Here is a 19,568-nt window from a genome sequence, read left to right on the forward strand (position 1 = left end):
TGTCTAGGAACGGGAGCGAATTTTGGTTTTCGATTTTGATGGTAAATTGTATGCGTTCGTGTTGTTTGTTTAGGTGGCTGAGGAATGTGTTTAGCGTTTGTCACCCGTGCGGCCATATCGCGAACACGTCGTCAACATATCTGAACCAGATTGTCGGTCGAAGCGTGGCGGAATCAAGAGCCCTTTGCTCAAAGGTTTCCATGTAGAAGTTCGCGATTGGGGGGGATAATGGTGAGCCCATGGCTGTACCTTCCTTTTGTAGGTAGAATTTGTTTTGCCACACGAAGTAACCGGACTTTAGTACGTGGGTAAAGAGGGCTGTAATGTCGGGTGGAAATTTGTTCTGTAGTAGGAGAATTGTGTCATTGATGGGGACATTAGTGAAAAGGGCAGAAACGTCAAAACTGACTAATAAGTCGTCTTTGTCGAGTGTTATGTTTTTGATTATGTTTATAAAGTGTTGTGTGTTTTTTATGTAGGAGGGGGAATGTCCTACCAACTCCTTGAGTGTTGCCGCTAATTTCTTGGCTAGGTGGTAATTGGGACTGTCTATTCCTTCCACTATTGGTCGACATTTTGTTTGTGTATTTTCGGAACCCCATATATTCGGGGGGGGGGGGGGGGCGTAGTGGGGTTTGAGTTTTTTAACTGTGTCTGGTGGCCAAGAAGTGACGGACTTTAGCAGTTTTTCTGTTTTGTCCTTTATCCTCTTTGTTGGGTTATAATTTACCATTTTATGTGTGTTGTTATCGGCTACTAGTTGGTTCATTTGCAGTATGTATGTTGACATGTCAAGGACAACAGTGGCACTGCCTTTATCAGCTTTCGTTATTATTATGTTTTGTTTGGCTTTTAATGATTTAATTGCTGCTAATTCTGTTTTAGTCAGGTTGTTCTGTATGGTTTTCTGGGTATTTAGGGCATTACTGGTTTCTAGTCGTATTTTGTCTACTATGTTGTTAGGTAGGGATCGGATGCCTCTTTCAATGTGGTAGATAAAATCTAATTTGTTTACCTTTTTAGGCGCTATTGCGTATTTCAGTCCTTTATTCAGCAGCGTGAGTTCGCCGTTGTTCAGGGTGTGGCTTGATAAGTTAATCACATGGTTCTTGCTTGTTGGTGGTTGGTCGCTCCTTGTCTCCCTTGTTTGTTGTTCATTGTTGTTTCTCGGGGAGGAAGTCCTCTGATTGGCCGCCATATTTTGCCGTTGTTTCAACCTGTGGAATTTTTTCTTGAGTTTTTCTTTGTTCTTTTCCAGGGTATGCTTGGCCGAATTGTCAGTAATTCTTTCAAGTGTTCGTAGAATGTCTGGGTTAACATAGTTCGATAGTTCTGATTGTAATTTAGAAACTTGATTTTGTGTTGTAGCTAGGTTTCGGCGGACTGTTTGGATCTTCATTCTATGGGGTTCCTGAAACAGGACGGACAATCCCTATACGCAAGAAAGAACACATTAGACACATTAAATATAATCATTATCGTGAAGCAGGCCTCTCAGACCATGCACTTAACACCTTACACCAAATCAACTGGAAAAGCACCTGCTCCTTACACCGTACAAAAACATGGTACGAAAGAAAATTTAAAGAATCCTGCAAAATCGTGATAAACCACCCAAATATCAACAATAAAGATGGTATGAAAATTCCAAGGATCTGAATGGCACACATTCAGCCAACCTAATATGAAAGATTCAACATAAGTCAGGACTCTAGCCAATCCGCTAGTATTAGAAACCATTCCACTCCAACTGGCTGGAATGATGTTAATATATGTATATAGTAGACAACACAAATAATAGGACTCTAGCATTGATGTATATTTTTTTTTCCACCAGAGGTCAGGCCAACAATTGTGGTAGCGGTTAGTCAGTGTCTTTAACGAACCAGTATGATTGTAGTATAGCTTGTTTCTTGTGTATATTTGTACGCTCCAGAAAATGACCTTGACATAAAGGTCAAAATGTCGAATTGTAAAATTTTAGTAATAGTAAACTGAAGTTTTTATTCAAACATGGTAGTTGTCTCCATAATTTCCAAAAATGCATTCGGATCACCATGCAAGCCTAAAAGAAAGGAAATGTATTCATATTGGCTTAAACCAATATACAAATGATGGTACAACATGACAAAATTTCATGCCAGCTGGGGCATCGCCCAGTTAAACAAGGCCCCCCTGTTGTTTTTGCCAGTGAACCAGGGCAAACAGCGAAAAGTCAGCTACTGGAACAAATCTGAAAACAAACCCCAACTCAACATCACCAGAGTTAAAGATCGGTACTATCAATGTAAGAAGCCTGAATAGCAAAGAAATGGAGCTAGCTGAGGAATTAGATAAGTACCAGATCGACATAATAGGGGTGACTGAAACAAAAAAAGACCAAAACTGGTGAGATCTTTCTGAGCAATAAATACAAAATGTTATATTCAGGCAATGACAATCAAGGAAAAGGAGTAGCCATAGTATTCAACACAAAATACGAGGCTAATCTTCTTGAATGACAGTCAGTCTCAAGTAGAGTAATGTGAGCAAATATGAGAATGGGGAACTGGACAATGAGACTTATTTGTGCCTGTGGTCCCACAGAAGGTTCTACTAAGCTAGAAGTGGAGGAATTTTTTGAGGCTTTAGAAAAAGCAACTGACACAATGAAAAAGGAAAAGTTGGTCCTTGTTGGGGATCTAAATAGCAGAGTAGGAAATGATTGTGAGACATACAAAAATATTTTGGGAAAATTTGGAGAAAAGAGCAAAGCTAATAATAATACAAAAAAGACTGACAGAAACATTGCACACTAACAACAGACCTATCAAAAACTGTAGTTAGGTTTAAATTGGAGTCTGCGCTTCAGCTCTACCTACATTTATATGTGTGTGTGTGATGTCTGAAACATAATCTTCTTGAGTGGCAGTCAGTCTCAAGTAGAGTAATGTGGGCAAATATGAGAATGGGGAACTGGACCATGAGACTTATTTGTGCCTGTGTTTCCACAGAAGGTTCTACTAAGGTAGAAGTGGAGGAATTTTTTGAGGCTTTAGAAAAAGCAACTGACACAATGAAAAAGGAAAAGTTGGTCCTTGTTGGGGATCTAAATAGCAGAGTAGGAAATGATTGTGAGACATACAAAAATATTTTGGGAAAATTTGGAGAAAAGAGCAAAGCTAATAATAATGGCAAATATCTGTTGGATTTCTGCTCAGGACATGGACTGGTTATTACTAACACAGTATTCCAACATAAAAATGTGCACAAATTCACATGGAGAGAAGAGGCTAGGAATAAGAAAAGTCTCATTGACTATGTTATTGTTGATATGATGTTTTCTCCCTGGTGCAGGACACCAGAGTGTACAGAGGATTTGAAATTGGAAGTGATCACTATTTAGTCTTGAGCAGGATAAAATTGAATTTCATATTGAAAAGAATAACATGTAAGAAAGTTTTAAAGCGAATAAAAGTTGAACAGCTCTTAGACGTGAACAGTAGACTAAAATACACAAAGATTATTGGAAAAAAAATGAAAGAGTTTGAGAACAGGAATCAAACCTTGGAGATTCAGTGGCAAACTCTGAAGAAAACATTGATTGATTCTGCCAGAGAGGCATCTGGTGAGGTTGTCTGCAAGGTGGACACAGGAAGTTAAAGATGCATTGAAGGAAAAGAAGAAATCATATCAAAAGTTCCTGGCAAATAAGTCGGCTTTTGCTCTTAGAGAATACAGAGACAAATGTAAGATATTAGGAAAGAACTTGACATTGTCAGTATCCAGGAATGTGTTAGCAGAGCTAATCTCGGTGGTATGGTCACTCACTTAAACAGAATGGGCGAGGAAAGATTAGCGAAACAACTGTTCTCTGCCAGGTTGGCAGGAAAACGACCCATAGGAAGACCAAGAAATAGGTGGATTGATACGATACGAAGTGCCTTAGACGATAGAAATATAAGATCTGATAATGTTGGAGTCTTGACAAGTAACAGACTGATTTGGAGGAAAATTGTAGATAGGAAGTTAGTAATGATGTAATTTTTGCATGTAGTACTATCATATCCTGTACTTCCTTTGAGGGTACACGGCAGGAATTTGATGATCATGATACTATAAAAATTAAAGCAGTTAAAGTGAACATATGCTGTCATCTCAAGGGATTTGGTGTCATTTTGAGAAATCGGGTGCAGATTTTTTCGCTTGTATTGTGACTGTTGATGAAACATGGCTTTATCACTATGACCCAGAGACCAGATAACAGTCGATGGAGTGAAGACACAAAGGTCCCCCATGGCCAAAGAAGTTCTGAACCCAAAAGTGTCAGCAGGGAAAGTTCTTGCCATTGTCTTTTGGGATATGGAGGGTGCAATCCTTACCGAGTACCTCAAATAAAGGTGAAACTGTTATAGCAACAGTTTATTCAACAGCTCTGAAGGAAGTGAGAGAAGTACTGGATGAAAAACAGCATGGCAAACTGAGCAGAGGCATGGTGCTTTTACAGGGCAACATACCTGCTCACACGCTGCTCATGAAACCCAGTAGACAATACACAACTTAGGTTTTCCATATCTGCCTCACCCACCCAGTTCACTAGACCTGCCCCAATCTGACTATTTCCTAAAGAAACACTTAAAAAAAAACAAATTTACCACAGATGATGATGTCTACTTATTCCTTATTTTCTTCTATGCATTAAATTCAGCTTTGCACTATTCTTCCTCAGAACAATTGGAATTCGTCGTAATTTTAGAATTCCGTAGAAATATTCCGAATTGCCTATTAAGTCCCAGTCCTTTCTTAATCGATTTACGCATTTCCAAATCCCCTTACTGCCACCCGTTACTTCCTTCTTGCTGTCCTGAACGCTTCTTCTCCTCTTTACTTTCGTTTTCCAATTAAATACATTCATTCTTTCTGCTAAAATCTGGTTCTAACCAGTTCAGCTTACATCTACTCTCTTCACTCCATATCACAGCCATTCACGTTCTAAACACGCGCTGACTAAAACGAACTCCATTTCTCCTTCAGCAGCCAATCAAATTCAATCAGATGAATTACGTAAAATCACTCTTACGTACAGAAACAAAATAAAAGGATATTTTACAATTCATATAATATACATTTAAATATGATATATAATTATTCTTATAATATATTTGCACAGTTTCTTATAATATTAATACAGGAATAAATAAAATAAATTGAATGACATTTTAACACAGAGTTCTTTCATTACTAATACATATCTCAAAATTATATAATTAAACAGTAATAAATAAACTCAAAGTAATTATATGAATTTTAATTTACAAGTCTTGCTTATGACATGGTGGATTATGTAAATGTGAATGAAGTATTTAAACATACAAAGTATCTTCATTCACAATTTAACAGGAGTAATAATATGAAAATTTTTAATCATATCAAATGTAAAGTGTACATGCTTGAAAAGTATGAAATACGAAATTAGAAGAAAATAGATATTTATAATTCAGTTACTATGAGCGGTTCTGGCAGCAGGAGGGAGGGAAGGTTAGGATACTTCAAAACAAATAAAATTTTAATCAATTCCCAATAGGACATGTCTCAGATAATTCATCACATATATATTTATGTTGCTTACACCCACGAAAGTTTATTTTACAACGGTAAAGAAATAGCATTATTATTATTGAAATGAGCACCCTACAAATAGCAATAATAATAACGATTTGTTTCGTTTTTCAACTGCGAGTTTATTTGAAATACTACTGAATACAATTTTGTGATATTTTAAAAGTAGCCTTGAAATAAGAATGTAATGCATTGTTCTCAAGCAGCAGTATATCTAAATCTGTAAGCATAATAGCGTGACATGCATATTTCCATATGTCGCAGTATTGCACGGTAAAACAAAAACTAATGTTCAAACTTTATTTATTACAATGAATTTTGCTTGATAGCATTCTTTTTCCAAAACATTTTAAAACAATTTTTTAATGCAAGGCAGAAATTACTGCAAAAATATTTACACAATATTTTCTGTAACACATCTTCCAGGCCTGGTTGGCTGAGCAGTTAGCGTATCTGCTCTCCAGCCAAGAGGCAACAGGGTCGAATCCTGCGTAGGCAAGGATGTTTGTGATTGTCTTCTCCCAATATCGACTGGGTCACCATGGGAGTAGTAGACCCAAAACCTCCTGCAACGGGAGAGGCCTTTACCTTGCGGTGGGTAGAATATATATATGTGTGTATGTGTACAGATGTATATACTTTTAAATAACCAAAATGTTGACTTGGAATTTCCTGGTAAATCCGCTACAGTTAGTCATTCTCATTATTTCCGGTGTTCAATCGACAAAAATAGCAAGAAAATAATCACATGCACTTTCGTTTCAAAAAATACACAAAGAAAGTACGTTATAAATCACACTTCATTCTGAAACATCATCATCTGGCATTGTCTGTTAGTACAAAGAAGAAATGACTGCATATTTGGAAAAAACATTTACTGCTAGTTTAGATAGATGACAAAATAGCTGTACTTTTACTACAATTTTGCACTAAAATGTATGAGTATACTCTCCAAGTGATTTACATTGTTATTAATTCTTGTGAACAGTTTTGAAAATAAATTATTTCAAACATCAATAGGATGAGTAGGTGGGTTCTCCACGTCTTCCCCCCCCCCAAAAAAAAGCTGTATGCTTATGCAACACACCATTTTTGTAAATTAAAATATTTCTTTCTTTCTTAAATAACTGCATCAAATAATTTATAAGTTTGCAATAATAAAAATGCAATTTGATTATTATAAATTAGGAAATTATTTTGACATAAATATTGTATCAGACTGTGAAAGAAATATCAGTATTTCTATATGGAAATACTGAAATTGAAAACATTGAAAACAATGTTTTCAATTTCAGTATTTTAAATTTTAAATATTAAATATAAATATTAAATTTTAAATTTTAAATATTTCAAATAAAAAAATTGAAAACAAAACAGGACATTGATGATGTATTATGCACTACTGCTTGAGGCTCTTTAGTGTAACTTCTGAAGAAGTGGTCTTTTTTTTTCTCAGTAGCATTGAGAGCAATCTAAGCTTTTAGCCTTAACCTCCAGCTAAGAAGATTATTGTCTAGTATTTCTTCCCTGCTTTATTTCATATAGTTTTGAGTTCTTCATTTTGCATTTTTGCAAACAGTGATTGTTTCTCCTAACAGGGATGTTACAATCGAGTGCTGTCCTCTTTATCAAATTTTTATCTAAGTTTCTGATTAAGACTACCATATTAAGTTATTTATACAACATTTTGGGTAGGCTAATATTAAGAGAAGAAATTTATTAATATTCTTTTTGAACAGCTGTAGGTTGTAAATCCTGGAATAATACTTTTGAAGAAGGCTATTCCAAAAAAATAGAGGTAAATGGAATGAAATGGGTTAGCAGTTGAATTCTGCCTGGATGTTACACATTTGCTGTTTGCATTATTGTAGACTTAAAGTGGAAGGGATGGTTGCCAAATTTAACATATATAGTGGTTGGAGTAAATTTGTGAGAAAGAGATCATCAATTTCTTAATGTATCCTCTTGGACAGCATAATAGATGCTAGATGGCTAGAAGTAAATAGTATTAAAAGTGCTCAGGAAAGATAAGCTTATTTTATTTTAAAACAGTGATATTGCCTTCTAATTTATATTCAATTTAATTAATTTAGATTTAGTTTTAGTTGGTTTTAGTTTAGTAACATTTAGAGGATTGTATAATAATTGAGGATACTATTGGCATTGTTTGTTACAAATCATATTCATAGTCACTGACTGCTGTAAAAATAACTTTTTTTACATGTGTTGCTAATATTTAGCCTTTATGAGTGATTATTTTTAATTACAAATTAATTGTATATATAGTGAAGTGTTTTTGTTGTTGCTATTTATTTATTTATATTGATAGATGTATGTAGTATAACAGCAGAAATTCTGAGTCCTTAGATCGAATTTGAGATGAAAAATTTCAGGTGATATAGCAGTATGAGTGGAATGTATGTGTGACAAGTTAAAGTAGTTTCTGGAAAGAAGCTGTTGATGCAAAGAATGTGTCAGAAATGTGTGTTGATTATGCAGCTAGAAAAGCATGAAATGTTGTGAGTGAAATTTCAAATGAGATGGCATGGGAAATATTAGTGCTTGCTAATATCCTAAAATTTCCAGCACAATGCTGAAATTTGTGGTATCAACAAGTGCTTCACAATACCACATTGGAATTGGAGACACTTAAAAGGCACTTCAGAAGAAATCCATGTCGTTTTCAAGCAGAAAGGTATGCAACAAACAAGTCCCTAATAAGCGAATCAACAGATGAAAAAAACATAAATAGTTCGTATATGTTTATTCCTTTATTAGGGACATTGGGTGAGCAAGCAAAGGAAGTATGTTTTGCAGGAGCAAAAATTTGTCGCCTGACCAAAGCAATATATCAGCAAGCAGAACAGGTGGATGATATGCACGACCTGATTAAAATTATTCAGACACTTCCCTCCTTAATTCATAAACTAACATCTAGATGTCACTATGACCTCACTTTACCGGTACAGGAGGCACAGAGCTGTGTGTTTTTCAGTGATAAGAAGTATGAGCAGAATGGCTAGGTCAAGGGAGCTCAGTGACTTTGAACGTGGAGTTATTGGTTGCCACACTAGTAAGAAATCTGTCAGAGACATTTTAACCCTCCTCATGTTGCCCAAGTCAACAGCTGGTGACATGATTGTGCCTTCACAATCATGTCACCAGAAACGTGAAGGCACAACAAAACCAGTCGGGTAGGTCGCGTTTAATGACAGACAGGGACCATCGAGCATTGAAGGTGGTGGTTCATAGAAATCACTAGGCATCAAGTGAAACAATCACTCGAGAGTTCTGCAGTGCTACTAACTGTTCAGCCAGCACTGTGACTGTGCGTCAAGAGTTAAGAGGAATGGGATTCCATGGTCGAGCAGCTGCCATAAACCAAACATTTCTCCTGTGAATGATAAGTGCTGCCTGCAGTGGTGTAAAGAGCAGCGCCACTGGACAACTGGAAACATGATTTGGAGTGATGAATCATGCTTTATCATGTGGCAGTCCGATGGGAGGGCCGGGGTGTGGCAAATGCCTGGAGAATGATTCCTGCAAGCATGTGTAGTGCCAACAGTGAAATTTGGAGGAGGTAGTATTAAAGTGTGGGGGTGTTTTTCATAGAATGGACTTGGCCCTTTCGTAACACTACACAGAAATCTAAATGCGTGTGTAGTGCCAACAGTGAAATTTGGAGGAGGTAGTATTAAAGTGGGTGTGTTTTTCATAGAGTGGACTTGGCCCTTTCATAACATTACACAGAAATCTAAATGCGAAAGGATACAAGGACTTTCTGACCCATTGCATACTGTCTACAATAGAGGATCAATTCGGTGATGACTATTGTCTGTATCAGCATGACAGTGCTACCCACCATAGAGCAAGGTCTGTGAGAGAATGGTTTGTGGACAATAACGTTCCAGAAATGGACTGACTGACCCAGAGCCCTGACTCGAATCCCATAGAATGGCTTTGGGATGAATTAGAATGCTGACTTTGCTCCAGACTCCAATGACCCACATCACGAACTGCTCTGGCTACAGCTCTTTAGGAAGAATGAGCTGCCGTTCATCCAGAGACGTTCCGACACCTGGTAGAAAGTCTCCCCGGCAGAGTTAAGGCTGAAAGAAAAGGGTGGACCCACCCTGTATTAATGTCCATTATTGGAAAGTGTGTCATAGGGAAAGTCTGATTACAATTTCGAGTAGGTGTTCGGATACTTTTGATCAGATAGTGTAATTGCCCAGAATGAATGATTTGAAAGGAGATAAATATTGTATGGGAAAGAGTTCTTGAGTGTGGCAGAAAAGTTTGTGAGGCTTTTGCTATAATATGACAAGAGCAAACTGAGGAGGAGAACTGCAATTTGGAATGATTTTGTAAAAATATTTGGAAGAGAAATAGTATGTACTATGTTGATGTATGGAGCAACTGATGGTTAAAGGATGTGTACTTGAAAGGAGGATTACACTGAATGGTTTGGTGTCAGACTTGGAGAAATTGTTGTCCCATGAAGGAGTGAATGTGAATAGTCAGAGGAAACTTAAATATATTTGGTGGCTGCAGGAAAGCATGGATGCATTAAAATAGAAATTCTGAGTGTAATGACAGAGTGAGACAGAGAATGATAAACAACAATGATTTGGTGCGATTGTCTCTTTCCTCCCCCCCCCCCCCCAAAAAAGTTTGGGAGATTCTCATTTTATGTAAACATCAAAAATAGTCTTAATATAATTTATTAATATTAATTTCTAGCTCATGGCAACCGTGTTTAATTTGTAAACCGATTGTTGCATGTACCTTGTACATACAACAATCAGTTGTATTCCTGTTCTTTGATTTGCTTGTTTCTACTCACTGATGATGTACTGTTATTTTCAGTAAGAAATATCTGTACTTTCGTTAAAGTTAATTACTGTGGTTGTATAATTCGTTGCTTATAGTTATGCTACAGTTATCTTTAAAGATTAGACAGAGAAGAGAATGATAGTTTACTCAAGATGATGCCCAGGAAATGTAGGACTAATTTTGTCAGGAAAGAAAAGTGTAAACTGTGAAAACAGGGAAGGGAATATGGTTTCAGCTCCAACTTCCTGTTAGAACTGATCATATTTCAAGAGTTATTACCTGAATACACATGAACCTGGTTGTCATCATGCATTCATATACACTGATGCCAGAAGTGTCAGGAATGCAGATGAGGATTTCTTAACATTGCTAGATGTAGTGAGACCAAAATTGTAAGCATTAGTGAGGTCACTCAGTGGCACAAAAGTTATATTTCCATCAAAATATATCATCATATTAAGGGAAGGAAAGTTAATTATATGTTATAAAAAATTATATTGTCTTTGTTCTTATTTAGTCATGGGGTAAGTAACTGACAGCCTGCTTACATGTAGCCAAGTTGTGAAGATATTTCACATAAAAACTTTTATTTTCCCATACTTAAGGGAAAATAATAATATTATTTTTTGTCAAGTATAATTTATTTTTATTTCTAGCAAAAAAAACTTACCACAACTGTCTCTCAGGAGTATTGTGATAATATACACCATTGGCTTACAACAATACCTTTCATATTGTGAGTTTGAACAGCACAAGTTTGACTATAGCACAGTTTATAATTTTTCACACTTAAAAATTTTTTAAACAGGAGTATGGTACTCTGATGATGTGGCATCGCATTAACAGCTATAATGATGCATGCTTTAGTATTATTTTAGCTTTGGTGCAGCAAAGTCGTGGTCACTCTCCAAAATTTTATATTTTTTTTATTTTTATATCCTTTTATACCCAATTAAGAGTGGAAAGGGGAAATGCAACAAAGCTTGTGAACCTAACAAACATAAATGGTTAACACTAGAACAAAAATTTTAAATTATAAAGTAATAATTTGCTTTGAAGGAATGGAGGAAACAGTGCTATAAAAGCAATATGAGATGATAAAGATAGTATGAAAACAATATAAAGATATCTTAGATGTTTGGAGTACTTATTTTGAAAGACTTAAATGAAACAAGAAGTGACAGGACAGAGGTAGAAAGTATTCATGAGGAATGCATTCTGCAATTCATATGAATACTTGAGGTAGAAAAAGTTATCAAAAACCTCAAATGTGGGAAGGCAGCTGGGGTAGGTGATATTTGACCAGACATGCTTAAGTACAGAGGTATAAAATTTTTTACACTGACTGCATAATTCAGAAGGCATAATGAGAAGGTCAAATTCCATATGATAAGAGTAGAAAAAGGAAAGTAAAACTGAATGTGAGAATTAAGGAATTTCCTTACTGAGTGCTCCAGGTAGATGTATGCAAGCATACTTGAGAAGAAGCTAAGAAAATTTTTGAAGAAAAACTTGGAGAAGTATAAGTGGGTTCAGACTCAATGGGAATTATCAGGATCATATTTTCCTTTTAAGAAAGATGGTTGAGAAATCATGATAATATAAGAAGGATCCATACTTAAGTTTTGTAGAGCTGGAAAAGGCATATGATTGCAAGTGAAAAGCTGTTTAAAACACTAAATTTATATGGCATAGATGGGACATCGTTATGAGCAATATGCATGATGTATTTAATGTGCAAGTCAGCATTTGGAATGGAAGGCGGTACAGGAAGATGGTTTAATATATAATCAGGTATGAGACAAGGGTGTAAACTATCTACACTGTTATTCATCATGTATATGGACCACATTATGAAGAAAAGTGTCATTAAACCTAATATCAAAAGTGGTGGTGGTGTTAATCTCAGCTCTTTACATTATACCTCTGATGTTATACTCTTAAATAAATTCCGTATAAGTTTTCTGGATTCTTTAGTTATGCTGAATAACTGCTGTAACAAATATGGTATTAAAATCAGCAAAAAGAAAAGAAAAAAAATCTATGAAAATAGACAGGAACTTAGAAAACTGCATTCTGAATGGAAAATCTAAAGAACAAGTAAAAGTAAAACATTACAGCTATTTAGGCACAATTTTTAGTGAGATGGCAAATTAAATATGAAATAGACAATAGAATTAGCAAAGTTTGTGATGGGGAAATCACCCGGATAAGAGAGAAAAATTAGTTGAAGCTCTAAACTAGCATAATCCACTACTTTCCGTTAGAAGTAAAAACAGTTGATCTAAGCCCGGAGAACACAGATATAAAAGTTTTTGAGAAAAATTAAGGGAGTGAACAGATGGAATCAATCCATCCATGGCTTCATTTGACATCATTAAATGCCATATGGTCACTCAGCTCCATGGTGCTGGCAAAAGAACCAGCACGTATTGTAAATTTAAATAGTTCAAATATATCTGGGGGAAAATGTGATTTCAGAAAATCAAGGGTTTCAATTAAATGGAAATTTGTGAATAGTGAAGTAATATCAGAACTGGTTATTTCTGAACTTTTTAAGATATGTTTTTCTAAAATACTTTTTTAGGTGAAGAGAAATTTTAACAAAAAGAGTGAGAATTGTTTGTGAGGATGGCTAGTAATTTAGCTAAATGTTTAACAAGTTTGTATGTGGGACTGTTTATACTATCCACAAAAGGGTGTAGGGGTCTACCTTGTTTATGAATTTTAGGTGCTTCATATATTTTGGGTGTTTTAACATGAAAATACTTGAGTTTGTTGACTGTTTCTTTTGACCAGGAAGTGACTTTTTTCAGTAATTTGCAAACTTTATTCTTTTGAGAGTTAGTAGGCTCATGATCTATGATTTGGTATGTAGACTGATTTTGTAAAAGTATGTACATTTTACTTTCATATTCAGCTAAATTCATCACCACCGTTGAATCACCTTTGTCTGCTTTAGTTATGACAATATTGATATTATTGTATCGGTTTTTTTTTAAGTTTGTATTAAAGTTAGTTTTAAAGCACTGATTTCCTTTTTTTGGGATATTATTTTTGGGAGGCTTGGAATGGATTAAGACGTTGGCCACATCCAAACGAATGTTATTGGCTATTGCTGGAAGCAGGTCGTATATTCCCCATTTAACAGAAGCCATTATTTTGGCTTTTGGAATTTGTCTGGGAGTAACAGCAAAGTTAGGTCCTCGGTTTAACATGCTAACAGCTTCATCTGTTAAGGCTACCAAATAAATTCACAACAACACAATGTTGTTGTAATTGCAATTGTTTTGTACCATATTTCCCCAAAAATAAGACCAGGTCTTATATTAATTTTTGCTCCAAAAGACGCATTAGGGCTTATTTTCAGGGGATGTCTTATTTTTTCATGTACAACAACAATCTACATTTATTCAAATAGTCATGTCATCTTCTTCTGGAACATCGTCATAACTCTCCAAATTCCAGCCTGAATTTCTTGCGACTCCATTTCCTGTAGAACCATTGGTCCCCAATCTCTCATGTCCAGCAATAGAGCTCTCCTTAAATGAGCACTTCTTGTCCATGTAGCCTGCTTATAGTGCATTGGCAACACAGCTGTCAGTGATTTTTATTACATGAATTCTTTACCCATGTCGTGACCTCTTGCAGGCTAGGCCTCACAGAGTTTCCATGCTGATTTCTCTCCATTCTATTTTCATTGTAGTCATTGATTTCTATGCGCAAATGGTCCTTGAATGACTTGTTTATTGCAATATCAAGAGTCTGGAGATAGGCAGTCATTCCTGCTGGAATCATTATTTGATCTATTCTTCTCTCTGCAAGGAAGTTCTGCAGTGAATGCTGGCAGAATCCCAGACTACCAGACCTCTTTGGCCACCTCGCCAAACAAGTGGCAACATTAAATCGACCACTTCCTTATAACTTGTGTGCACCAGGCTTTTTTGGTTTCAAGAACATAAATGCTTGAAACACATTCAATCTTATCTTTCTTGCCCTTAGTGATGATTAGAGGTGGGGCTTTCTTTCCATCTAGACGAATTGCCGAAATACAGGTAACACGTGCACTTTCGTAACCAGTGGAAGGAATGTAGATTGACGAGGCACCCCTCTGATCAATTGTCGTTTGAGATCCTTGGCCCATAAACACTGCAGTTTCATCCATAGCAATCACGATGGAGAGTTGGTATTTAGAAAAGTCGATACCATCAACAAAGGACTTGAATGCAAGTGCATGTTTAATAACTTTAGTATCTTCCAGCTTGAACAGTGTTGTCGATCTTCTTAGAGACAGTTCATATCGCTGAAGGAAGCCATCCAGCTAGTGTTATGATGCTTTGAATTATTTCTAATTCAAATTAGAAATAATTTGAATTAGAAATAATTCAAATTATGGGGATATTTCTAACTGTGGTGCCATTACAATTAGAGGGCAAATGCTTGAATATCCCTGCACACAACCAAAGCCTTTGTTCTCCTCTTAGCAATCCATTCACAGATGATGTCTTCCAGCTCAGGAAATAATGGTTGCCGACCTGATCTATACTGGGCGTCAAAATAATATTAAATATGTATATTTAAGTCTACCATTAAATCAAGTGTTAATTGAAGACTCACGAGACAGGAGTGGCAACAAAAATGATGACAGTTAAGAATGATGGTCCACACAAAAGCAACGAAAAATTGCAGGCACCAAAATTCAGAAAATGTTTCTTTATTTCGCACGAGTGCCTTAAGTACATCCGTTACAACACATGATGTATTGAATTATGAAGATTCATATTAGACACAAACATGTCCATTCGTTATCGTGTGCACGTTATTCATGCATTGTGTCTGTACTCAGATTGGTCATTCGGCAATAAGTCTCGAGTTCATCTGTTTGCATAGGCGCTTACCTCTCGTCCAAAGGTGCCCACTTGGGCATTTACAAATACTTAATTATAATTTATATTATCATTTATTTTAAGTATTAATGTCAATAATATTATTTATTTATATTTAATTATATATTATTAATATTATTTTATAATTCAATACATCCGTCGTGTTGCAACGGATGTACTAAATGCGTCCGTCTGACTGACGATCTTAACTGGGGCTTATTTTGGGGGTAGGGCTTATATTACAAGCATCCTGAAAAATCTTGCTAGGGCTTATTTTCTGGTTAGGTTTTATTTTCAGAGAAATACGGTAGCACTACTATCTTGGAGGATTTTGGATTTTTTCTGTTGCCAGTTTTTGACTTTTATGAATTCTTTATCTGCCGCTGCTTCAGAATACTGTCAAGGATATTCCACAGCTCCAAGTTTAAAATATCACACAGTTCATCACATAGAGCATTGATATTTGCATTTATTTTTGAGCGCTCCATACAAATAGTGCTAATCTGCGCACGCAGTAATGCTAAACTTTCCCGTTTGTAAATACACTAGGCTTTGGCTGAGTGAATCTTGCTTTTAATTCTAACACAGCTTGGTATTGTATTGTTGTCTCAGCACCTCTTTATGACAATGTTCTTACTGCTGAACTCACTCACTTGTGTCATGCTTTCTTAGCCAATGGCTATAATCCCCATAGGATAGAAAAAATACTTAATTTTCTCAGAAATCCCCTCCTTTGCCTATCACACAAGACTACAGCAAAACTGTTACCATCCCATACATTCAAGTTAAGTCTGAAAAGATATCTAGAGTACTTAATAAATATTAGCTACACACAATATTTAAACCATATGTCAAACTGGCAACTTTCATTCATTCATCTAAGGATAAACTCTTTATCACATTCAGGAGTTTATGAAGTGCTCTGTTCTTGTGACCTGGCTTACTATGGACAGACAGGAAGAACTGTTGACATCTTCTTGGTGAACGTAAAAAAATATATCTGGGACTATTGTTATGACACGTCTGGTCTAGAAGACTATGCCTTGGATATTCCTTCACACAGGATCCAATAGAAGAAAGCAAAAGTGCTACACGGAAGTCATAAGTCAGAGAGATTGTTTTTGGAATCAACAGCAAGTTTTAAAACATACTCCAAATCTCAACAAATATTATTAATATTTTTTTATAATTCAATACGTCTGTCATGTGTTGCAACGATGTACTAAATGCGTCCATCTGGCTGACGATCTTAACTGGGGCTTATTTTGGGGGTAGGGCTTATATTACAAGCATCCTGAAAAATCATGCTAGGGCTAATTTTCAGGGAAATACGGTAGCACTACTATCTTGGAGGATTTTGGATTTTTTCTGTTGCCGGTTTTTGACTTTTATGAATTCTTTATCTGCCGCTGCTTCAGAATATGTCAAGGATATTCCACAGCTCCAAGTTTAAAATATCACACAGTTCATCACATAGAGCATTGATATTTGCATTTATTTTTGAGAGCTCCGTACAAGTAGTGCTAATCTGCACACGCAGTAGCGCTAAACTTGCTAAATTCTACCAAAAATCTGGAAGACAGTCATTTTAACATCTAATTAATACGTGTTTTCTCTCTTTTTTCAAACAGAGATTGCACGTAATTTGGACTTGAGTTCCTTATGTTGTCCATTACAATTTTTTTTTTTAAAACTAGTCCCACTGTTATACCAATTGTTGTTTCGTGTACTGTGACAAACTGTTCTTTTGTTCTGAAGATGCCGGATATAATTCCAGTGAAATATCAGCTAATAAATTAAATATTAATTTTTTTTATCATTCCGTGTTGTAATCAATACCATGAAAATAAATTAAGTTTCCCCATACTGTTTTTTCCACTGAGTACAAAATCACATTCTTTAAGTAACGTATCAACGGGCTACTTTCTTCTTAATCACTTGCCCACTTGTGGCACTGTAATGTGATAGGAGAAAGAAAAGACGGATAGTATGAGAGAGAGAGAGAGGAAAAAAGATTTCAGCTCTTTTATATCATGTGGCCAAAGGCTATCATCAATCTGTTGACATTAAGGTCCATTTCTCTTCTTCATTTGACAACCCTCATTCCTAAACAATCTGATCCTTAATTCTTCCATAACTAATTAAGCACTGATAGCCTTTTAATTCTAGATCCAATTCTAGAATAAAGATCCCAGTTTACTTTTCCTTGCCTTTAACAAATCCGATCTCCAAGTAAGATTAGATTTCTCTATGCTTCTTACATGAAACATGTATGAAACCTTCTAGATAAAAACACATCAACATCTGTGTCCTACTTAGTGTCTCCAAAAAACTCACACCTCTTTATATTCATGACACTTTTTGTCTGTACAGTGCCTAGCACCATAAATTCCAAATCTATCCAACCTTAGGATGATGTTCTCACACATGAGATGGTGCATTGAAAACCTCCTTAAGAATGCTACCTAGAAGAGAACAGTCCATTTAATAGATGACCAATCTCTCACAAACTCAGTTATTTATAGATGCTCTGTTTCTGCAAGCACACTTTTTCTGTAGATATTTTGATGGGTGCTGTTCCATTGATCTGGCAACCACCATTCTTCTACTTTCCTCTAAACAGATGAAAACTCAAGCAACTGATGGTCAATGTCCATACTGTTCATCTTCAGACTTACTGAACCAACTTACTGTGACAAACTGTTCTTGTGCTTTCTCCTCCATTCTCTTCTCTTCCATTCTCCTCTTATTTTCTATTTTTTGGAACAATCTTCTTGGAGACTAATCTCCAAGGACCCGTTGACCTATGGTCATTCGATAAGTATGTTATGAGATTCCTTCAATTTCCTTAACCATTTGCAAAATAATAAATAAAAATGAGCCAACAGCTCTGATTTATGTGGTTAAAAGAGGAGATGTAAAAATTACAATATATGTATATAATTGCTTCATTGCTAAGGAAATTGTAAACTTTTATGAGGTAATTGTTTTTTGTTCTTTCAGAATACAGATGAATACTATAATATCGATGATGAATTTGTTGATAAGGCAGCAAAACAGTCAGAGTGTAAAAGAAATGAAACAGATAGGAGTCGTGCAATATATGGTATCTGATTTAAAACCACTTCCTGCAAGATTAAATCAGAAACTCTGTTGAGCTTCAAGTTGTTTATCTTTATATGTTTTGTTTAGTGATATTTTAGATCCTTTCCCCCCCCCCCTCCAAAAAAAATTCACATTTTGGTAAAACATACTGTGGGAAAGTTCTCTTTCTCATATTTTAGTGTAAAAAAAAACCTATACACTATATCAAAAAAAAAAAATCTGATTTGTTCATTCATTCATTTCATTTCATATGGTGATTCAACGGCTGTGAGCCCCTTTTATGGGGAGGTACGACACCACCTCAATCCCCCCTATTTTTATCTGGGCACCGGCATAGCTGACAATTCAGACCTATGGCTGGAGGAACTGTTGTAAGTATTCCTGACTGTATCTGTGTGTGTGTGTTCACCGGGACCAGTTTGCCTGCTTGTGGGATGAAAAACTCCAGATAAACTGGTGGGGGGGAGCCCCTGCTGTCCACGCCTAAGACAGGCTAACTTGGCTGTTGTGGCTGAGGAAGATCCTTAAGCTCCTCACATTGTCGATGGGAATCGAACCTAAGACACTTTCCTCAGGCATATGGTTGCGAAGCACATAGCCACTGAGCTATGTGCTTCAATATATCTGCTCAGTCTAAACTTCAGTTGAGACTCAGCAGATACATGTGGTAAGTGGTGATAAAGGTGATTGGACAGGTGTGGTGGAGAAATCACAATCAACAAGATGCTTGGTTAGGATTATAGACCTGTAAATGAATTACAGTGTTTGTTTTTATATATCAGAAATAAGGGAGATGAAATGGACTCACTGATTGAGGTTATTTGTCCTAAAATCATTGGAATAAGTGAAACACGGTTGAATGAAGATGATATCATAACAGGAATACAAATGGAAGGATACAGTATTTTTTGTAAGGACAGGAAGTGGGGGGAAGTGCTGTCATAAGGTAGACATGAAAGAGGGAAATAGTGGTAATAGTTATGAGGAAGCATGGTGTAACATGGAGGTTGACAGGAAGATGTATTTAGTTGGATGTTGCTATAGTCATGGAAATGTGGAGGCTGGTGATGAAGAAATATATAAACAACTTGGATTAGTGAACAAATGCAGGGTAATTATTATGGTTATTTTTTAATTATAGCA

General features: G+C 35.9%; 1 protein-coding gene across 5 annotated transcripts in view; it reads left to right on the forward strand.

The window, feature by feature from the left end:
- The window catches only part of LOC150100748 (pre-mRNA splicing factor CWF19L2), a 277,753-nt gene that overhangs the window by 124,570 nt on the left and 133,615 nt on the right, over positions 1-19,568 (forward strand). For all 5 annotated transcript variants that reach the window (XM_090402132.1, XM_090402130.1, XM_090402133.1 and 2 more), the window contains exon 10: positions 18,324-18,426. In XM_090402132.1, coding sequence (XP_090258258.1) covers positions 18,324-18,426 — 103 coding nt within the window. The remainder of the gene's footprint in view (positions 1-18,323; positions 18,427-19,568) is intronic.

Source organism: Typopeltis vanoorti, chromosome 12 (assembly GCF_054136105.1).
Source record: "Typopeltis vanoorti isolate ZY-2024b chromosome 12, IOZ_Tvanoo_1.0, whole genome shotgun sequence".
Classification (NCBI taxonomy): domain Eukaryota; kingdom Metazoa; phylum Arthropoda; class Arachnida; order Uropygi; family Thelyphonidae; genus Typopeltis; species Typopeltis vanoorti.